This window comes from Mirounga leonina, unplaced genomic scaffold (assembly GCF_011800145.1).
Source record: "Mirounga leonina isolate KUSES-001 unplaced genomic scaffold, KU_Mleo_1.0 Mir_197, whole genome shotgun sequence".
Lineage (NCBI taxonomy): Eukaryota > Metazoa > Chordata > Mammalia > Carnivora > Phocidae > Mirounga > Mirounga leonina.
In genome coordinates, this window is record NW_023270494.1 from 104,695 (window position 1) to 112,667 (window position 7,973).

At 58.6% G+C, this 7,973-nt stretch overlaps 1 protein-coding gene across 1 annotated transcript in view; it reads right to left on the reverse strand.

Annotated features, from left to right (window-relative positions):
• Window positions 1-1,092: 1,092 nt before the first annotated feature.
• Window positions 1,093-7,973, reverse strand: part of METRNL (meteorin like, glial cell differentiation regulator) — a 15,248-nt gene continuing 8,367 nt past the window's right edge. Inside the window, exons 3-4 of the mRNA XM_035025691.1 lie at window positions 2,766-2,825; window positions 1,093-1,897 (exon numbers count right to left, since the gene is read on the reverse strand). Coding sequence (XP_034881582.1) covers window positions 1,581-1,897; window positions 2,766-2,825 — 377 coding nt within the window. The 3' untranslated portion in view covers window positions 1,093-1,580. The remainder of the gene's footprint in view (window positions 1,898-2,765; window positions 2,826-7,973) is intronic.

Genomic DNA, 7,973 nt, shown 5'->3' on the forward strand with positions numbered 1-7,973 from the left:
CCTGATGCAGGGCACTCGTGAGCCAGGCCACATCAACCTGATGCAGGACACTCGTGAGCCAGGCCACATCAACCTGATGCAGGACACTCATGAGCCAGGCCACATCAACCTGATGCAGAGCACACCTGAGCCAGGCCACACCTGAGCTAGTACACGGCACCTACCTGTGGCCACACAGTGTGCCTGAGTCTTGGGTGCAGCTGGTACGGTGCTCACTGAGCAGTGTCCTCTCCCAGAGCCCCCTTCAGTCTCAGCAGCGGCTTGGGAGAAATCACCTGATTCATAGATGTGGATGCAGGCTTTGGTCTGATTACTTGACACCTCAGTGACCCCTAGAGTGGGGTGAATAGTGTCCTCCCAAATTCCCATCTACTTAAAACCTGTGACCGTGAACTTATTTGAAAATAGGGTCTTTGCAGGTGGAATCAATTACAATGAGGTTATACTGGCCCTAATCCTGTAACTGGTGTCCGTATAGGAGGAGGGATTTGAATACAGACACACAGAGGGGAGAAGGAGGCGGAGCCTGGAATAATGCTTCTACAGGCCAAGGACTGTCGGCGGCTACCAGAAGCTGGAAGAGATGGAAAACCTCCTCCCCTAGAGCCTTCAGAGGGAGCCTGGGCCTGCCCACACCTTGATTTTGTACTCTGGCCTCCAGAATGACGAGAACGTATGTTGTTTAAGCCCCCAGTCTGTGGTCATTCGTTACAGCAGCTGCTGGGTACTTGCTCATCCGTGAGGGTGTGGAGGTCACTGGCCCAGTGCAGACCAGCCCCCCACTGTCCAGACTTGCCGTGGGCTGGGGCATTTGGGGGAAGCTGGAGTCAAAGGGCAGGATCTGGGTTAACAGGAAGGGGAGGGCAGATGCTAAAGGGGACAGAGGTGGAAGGAGGAGGTGCAGTCTGGCTAAGGCCAAGCAGTGTTTTCTGAAGCATGACAGTCACAGCCACACTTATAGTTGGGCCCAGAGCGAAAGGCCCAGAGCAACAGGGCCGTGGGGCTCCCTCAGGTGTGTTCACCCCCAGAGAGCCCTGACACCAGGGAAGTGCCGTGCATACCCGCCCAGGGCTGCAGACAGACGCACCACTGTTCCATCAGACGCTGGTCTTTATTCTCTGGAATGGAAACAGCCTGCAGCCCAAAAATGACCACGGCCAGCAAAGCACATTCTTTGAAAAGCAAAAACAAAACAAAAAATAAGTATTTGGCTCCGTAAGTTCCCGTCATAAGAAACTACTCTGAATGGTACCCACGCTTCATACAAGGCCTGGTGCTGGGCGTCCTCTGTGGGCTATGGCCCCAGCATGTCACCCAACACACCAGCTGAGCGCAAGGACGTCAGGTGCTTTTGAAAAATGGTATGAAATGGCACACAAGGCATTTTAAGACACTGGAGTTTGCTTCCTATGGACTTTTCTTTAAAAAAAAAAATATAATAACTTAGTTTGCATTTTACAACATTTCCCATCAGTCAGGGAGTCCTTGGCCAGGACCTCGTGGCACGTGCCTCCATGGCTTGAGCACCAGGGAGCCCCCGACCCGAGCACTCGCTGCGGCAGCGGTGGACTCGCCCACAGTCACTCCGTACCCATCTCGCAGGGGTTCAGGCCCCTCTCCTCGGCATCCCTGTACATCCTTTGGAAGTCCTTGAAGCGTGGGGCGCAGCCGAGGCGGGCCTCCCCAAAGTGCATGTGGCCGGTGAAGAGAAACTCACCACGCCCAGGCCTCACACCGCACTCCAGCAGCGTGGCAACTCGCCCCCGCCAGCCGCCGCCCTCTGGGGCGGGCCGGAAGACCCTGCTCTTCTGCCGGTAAAGCCGGCTCACGTGCAGGTGGATGGTGGACTCCTGCTGCTCCAGTGCGTGGGTGACGTTCTGGATGGAGCCTCGGACGACTACGGAGGCAAGGACATGGGGTCAGCGCGGTCACCGGGGCACCTGGGCCAGGGCTGACCCTGAATTCTGCATTCCAGAAATCCCATTAAAAAGAACAATTCACGCGCATGAGGCGCTCTAGGGGGTTGTCCCTGACTTTGTCAGGGGTAAAGATATTTTTCTACAGCCACATAGCGGGGAAAAACAGAAGACAGAAGCCACATTGTGCATCAGGTTTTCAAGTCAGAACAAGGCAAGTAACCACGGTTAATCCACAAGATCTGCAGCAGCTCTGTATCAAGACAAGACAGACACGGTGGAGCTCCGAGGGGAGGAGGTGATGGGAAGGAGCTGGCAGAGCAGGCCCACACCCAGGACCCTGCCCAGCCCCCAAGCCTCGTTCTGCAGGGGTGGGGGCGCCCAGAGCCAGGTCCAGCTGGGCTGGCTTCCTGTCCGGCACCAGCGTCCAGCAGACTGCTTCCATCCCCCGCCTGAGGGTTTGTGCCAAGGTCACATGCACGCAGCGGAGTCCCCGACCTCAGCCCCAGGCCCCCTGGGCTCCCTGGACCCCCAGGGCCAGGAACTCCTGCTATCGTATCCACAAGGCGCCCAGAGGAGAGCAGGGCTCTGAAGTGAGGCTAGCATCCCTGTTTGGAGGAAACTGCTCCGTGACCACCTCTAGTAGGATTCCTGACCCTCTCCCTGCCTTACAGGCAGGTCCCTCCCCTGGGTAGACAGACGTCACTCTACCTCACAGAAAGAAAAGCATTTTCCTGTTACTACGACTGTCCTCAGCAGTCTCCTCCCCAAGCTTAGTGCCAGCACGGGAAGGTCCTCCCAGGCCCAAGTGGGGCTCCCAACACATGGTGGGAGCATGAGGACACTTACCAAAGTCGCTGGTGCAGACCGCCAACAGCACCTCTGCATCACTGCAAGGGCAGCATGGGGCTGTGGGGACAGAACAGGGTTAGGAGTAGGGTCTGCAGGACAAAGGCCCCCGTCCATGCTCGCCAGGCCCCATAAGAGCTCTGACCTCGGGGAGCGGGACAGGGAACCCGACCTTGGCCACGTGGGTGAGGGGCTGGCCGGTCCAGGGGATACCCCCAGCTCCAGATGTGGCTGTGAAGGGCGTGTATCCCAAGGGAGAGAGCTGGCCTTGGTGCTTGTCCCCACTTAGCTTGTCAGTGCAGCAAGCACTGGGCCTGCGTGTAAACGGCTCTCCCATGCCCATCACCCATGGGAAACCAACCTGAGCTGGTCTGAAGTGCATCCCCTACACCAGCCCAGCTGAGAGTCACCTTCATTCCAGCCTCCACACCTGCTCCCCAAAATGTTGTGACCGCCCACTCACACATCTGCTCCCCAGGCCCCCATGTGCTGCCCCTGTGTGCTGCCCAGGGTCAGGGCACTGCCTAGAAGGACCACCAAGGCTGGTGAGGGTGCCTATGAGCATGGAGGGACGCACCTGCCTGCAGAAGCTGTGGGACTCATACCAAGGAGCCACGGGCCTCAGCACAGCCCCTCCCCCAGACCCCGCCTGGCCCTCAGACCACGTCACTGCCTGCAAACACCATCCATGGCAAGCCTAGTTCACAGGAGCCCCAACCCCCCACAGCCCGGGTGTGGCTGGCTTCCTCCAGCCAAGCCAGGCCTCACCCCATGAACTTCTGCCCCAGCCCAGCCCTCACTCCGCACTTCACCCTCACTTCCTCAGACGGGGTGAAGTTCCAGAAAGACTGGGGGGGCAGAGCCTCTGGCCCTGCCACCTCTCCCCCTAGACCATGGCACCACTCCTGACCCAGCACTGGATTTGGGAGAACACAACATTTGGCCCTCACTGCACCTTTCAAGGCCTCTGACTCTCGGATGCGGAGTCCCTAGGGTTTGGCACAAATTCTCCCAGCTCAGGGAAAGGTTAGGTATGAGGTCTTGCTGGAACAAGACCTTTCACTTTCTCAAGGCCCCAGAACATCCATGGCTTTGGCACTTGCTGGGCCTGGACAAAGCTAACCCTGTCCACACACTGACCAGTCACCCTCACAAAACCTGAACTGGGCGAGCAGTTGGGGCAGGGCCGGGCACCAAGGAGCAGGAGCTCAGAGAGGCCTTCCGGGGCCCAGGGCACGGAGCCAACAGGGTCTGTGCCACCCGAGGCAGCACAGGGTCTCTGTGGACCCGGGGGGGTGGACATGGGTTTCCGAGCACTGTTTCCGTCGTCTTGCTCTGGGCTGGGGGGATGTTTGCGCCCCAGGCCAGCTCAGGAGGTCCTGATTCACTGGCCCTCCCACCACCTGCTGCTTCTGTCAGGTTATCGGGAACCAGGAGAAGCTGCAAGACAAGCACAGCCTGTTGGATGCGTCCCATCCAGCCCATCCAGGAGGACCGGGCACCCACCCGGCTCCAAGTTCCAAAGACTGCTGCCCACCTGTGGCACTTAGGTTCCATGTGTAGCCCCCCAGCCCCAAGGCCTTTCTTCAAAAAGAGGGTGGCCCACTGGGGGTTCCCTCCCCTGCTCATCCATCGGGGACCTCCTGCCCCCACTGGGCCTGACAGGCCACACAGGTCGGGAGTGACAAGGCAGGGCACGCAGCACTGTAGAGGGCAGCAGTCTCCAGTTCCACTCTGAGGCAGCATTTTACTTTAGCCCCTATGGCAAGGGGCATGTGGCAGAGGTGAGACCTCCCATGCTAGCCGGCACTCCCTAGCGCCCAAGGGGTCAGAGGCCCCACCCTGGGCGCCCCTGCCGGTGGGAGGAAGCGGGTCAGCAGTCAATCCCGTGGTGGCCACAGCCTGCCTGCAGGTACCCCTCCTGGAGTACTTCCCCAGGAGGGAAGAGCCACAGCAGGGTCCCTGGGGGCCAGGCCATGCAGTGCTCCAAGTGAGGGTGGGCAGGAGGCACGGGTCCACACAAGCTTCCACCCCAAAAGCTCTCCAGAAGCAATCTCAGCTTCTGAGCTGGCTGAGACAGGCCACAAAGGCGGCAGAGGGGCAGTGAGAGGCCAAGGCCACACCCTGTGTTCAGATCCCCGGCCTGATGGTGCACAACTCGCCAAGTCCAAGAGCTTTGCCCTCTCCATGGACATAGGCGCTGGGACCTCGGCTGATGGCTAAGAAGAAAGGTGGCAAGGAGCCCGTCCTGTGCACCCACCCTGCTCACACCCCATGGCACCGCAGCCGTGGGGGTGCTGGAGACCCGAGGGGAGGGTGGTCAGCAGCCCGCAGAACCTCCGACCAGAAGCCTCAGTGAGCCAATCACCACCACAGCTGAGCTAATAAAGTGCCACCCTGGAGACTCCCTTCATAATTCTGAGTTTTACAAAGCGTAGGTCACCTTCTTGGAAAATCCAGTCTGTGGACGCCAAGAGAAGCAATCTGGAAACAATTATTAATCGGAGTTGGGCTCATAAAGGCTCTGGAATGCGCCGGTTTCGGACACATTGAATCTCGTTTCCTTGCAGGGGAAGATGAGGAGGGGACAGCCAATAGGCCAGTTGGGATTATGGTTCTTGGAGAGGGGGTGGCTGAGGTACGGACATCTTAGGAAGATTACCCCGGAATGCGCATACAATGAACTGAAGAAGGAAAACACAGGCTCAGGGAGAGCAGAGGGGGCTACTGCAGGGACCCAGGTGAGGAGGTCAGGTGCAGGCGGGGAGGAAGGTGGGGGGAGGGCAGCACCCTTCATGTCAGGCCCTCGGCAGGGAGAGGTTCACAGACGGCTGCATACCGTTCTGCCAGGCGGGACTGCCCGGGTAAGGATGACCAGGTGGATACATGCAATTTCCAAAGGGAAAACTGTGCATGAGGACACCCACCAGGGCCTTCACGGCAACCAGTGACAGGTGAAAGGGGTCACAGCTGGAACGGGACTGGTTCTGGAGCCTCCTTGGCCTGTCACCACAGCCAGCATCAGGCTGGTGTTGCCCCGAGGTGGCCCCATGGGCCCCGGCCCAGGTTGGTCGGCTGCCCCCAAGTCCCATCTTTTGTGCACTGGGAGCTCTCAATCTCACCAGCCTCCCCTCCTCGCCTGTTCCCCCCTCCCTCTTCCTGGTGAGGACGCAGGTGGAGGCCACACCCTTCTAGCCCAAAAGGCCAGAGATGGGCAAGGTGAGAAATAATTATCCCGTAATTACCGTGGCCAGAGAAGCCAAGCAGGAAACAAAGTGATCCATAGAAAAAAATTCAGTTTCAGTTCTCTCTCCTTTTCTGTCTCCAGGACATAATGAGGTTTCTTTCACTTTTTCTGAACTTTGCTACTCATTCCCCACAGCCCATTCCAGCCCATCAGAGCCACCATCAAATGCTGAGCCGGAAAGGCTCCCCAGTGGAGGGCTCTGTACCCACCCTGCCCACCCCATGGGCATCACTCACCCCCTAGCTCATCAGACAGAGCAGGTTTTAACAGGGGAGGAGTGATGAAGCCCGTCGGAAACCGTGGGACCTGCCAGGCTGCCCTCACCATCACAAGGCTCCCCACCAGCGATGAGAATAAGTTTTATGCGTTCACAACCAGCACCCTCCCCTCTAGCTATGGGTCTAAAATGCCACTGTCTTCCCAACTCATCTGCTCCAAGAAACCTGCTCTGGGTAGACATCGCACGGAGCTCAAACCCCAGACAGTGGATGCAGCCAAGCCGGTGAGCCCCTGCTATTCAGCTCCCCAGGAAGTAAAAGAACAGACTGGAATCAGAAGCCCACCAGGGCTGCCCCAGGCAAACCAAGGAGAAGGTCTGTCTCTGCCCCCTAGAACCAGACAGAGGAACCCCCGGCCATCCTTCACTGGCCAGTGCTACCCACGCCCGACCCCACTGGACAATGGGGGCTCCTGGTGGTGCCTGTTTTCCCAAGTATGCTGGGACTCTGGGGAGGATGGCCCCCAGACTGCCCGGCTGGGTTTGACTGTGAGACCTCAGCACATGTTCCAGGCGTTGCCCCAGAGCTTCATCCATTAGTTGCCTGGATCTGGCCACTTGCCCACCTTTTGTGTCCTGCCAGACTTTTTCAGCACCAGTGGAGAACCACATTACTCAGGTGCCCTGGTGAGGCCCACAGAGAAGGAGGTCATGGGGCAGGGTCGGGGGAAGCCACCTGCTATGTGGTGGCTAGATCCTGAGTCCCTAGCCCACAGGCTGGGGTCACCTCCCAACACCCACCCCTTAGTCTGTGCCTGGAGGAGCGGTTTCCTCTCCATTCTGGCCTCTTCTTGGCTATCAGAGCTTCTCAGTTCATACCAGGAAGCTGATCATTCAGCTCAAGTGCACACTAGGTGACCACACTCAGGACAAACACTCCCAAGCGGAAATGTCCAGGGCTGCGAGGCTCCCACACACATCACTCATCCGGGCGGGAGCCTCTCTTGATTCTCAAGTCAGCACAAACTAGAACCTGTGATTCATCAGGGAGGGAGAAGGCCCATCTAGCTCCCCGGCAGGCAGGATCGCTGGCTGCCTGGCCCAAGGGCATGTGCGCACCTGCACGCCACAGGTGCCCGGGCTCCCGCCTCACTGAAGTCTCCTGCAGCTACAGCCAGGGTCAGAGCAGGAGGGAGCCGGGAGCCACGCGCTGCCACCAGAGAGCCCGCCTGGCCTGGCGGACGTCACTGCTGCCAGATGGCTGGCGCTGACATTCCACATTACGTACCCATTCCTCTGGCATTAAGGGCTTAGGGGCCCATCCCCTGATGAAAGGCGAGCACCCTGGGGAGGAGGGATGCAATAGCTCCCCTCGTCTCCCTCAGGGTATTAACAAGTTCCTAACATCTCCCCTCAGCCAGCTATCATTAGTCAGAAGCATCGAATTCAGTGACTGGGTTTTTTCCCATTTCGTTTTTAATGTGAATTTATTTCTAGGTCCCCCAGAGTGAGGCTGGGGTCCACTCCCCCAGCTCTCCCACACACCCTATAGCTGGTGATCAAGATAAAGCCTGGTGTGGTTAAAATTTCAGTCAGGTCCTGAGATTCACAGCAGCTTTCACCGTCCCCTTCCTGAGCGGGAGCCCTAGCCTAGCCTCTGGTACCGGGGGAGGGGGATGCAGCGGGGACCTACCTGCGCAGTCAGGCACTTGGAGGGGCAGCGGGGTCCTACCTGGGCAGTCAG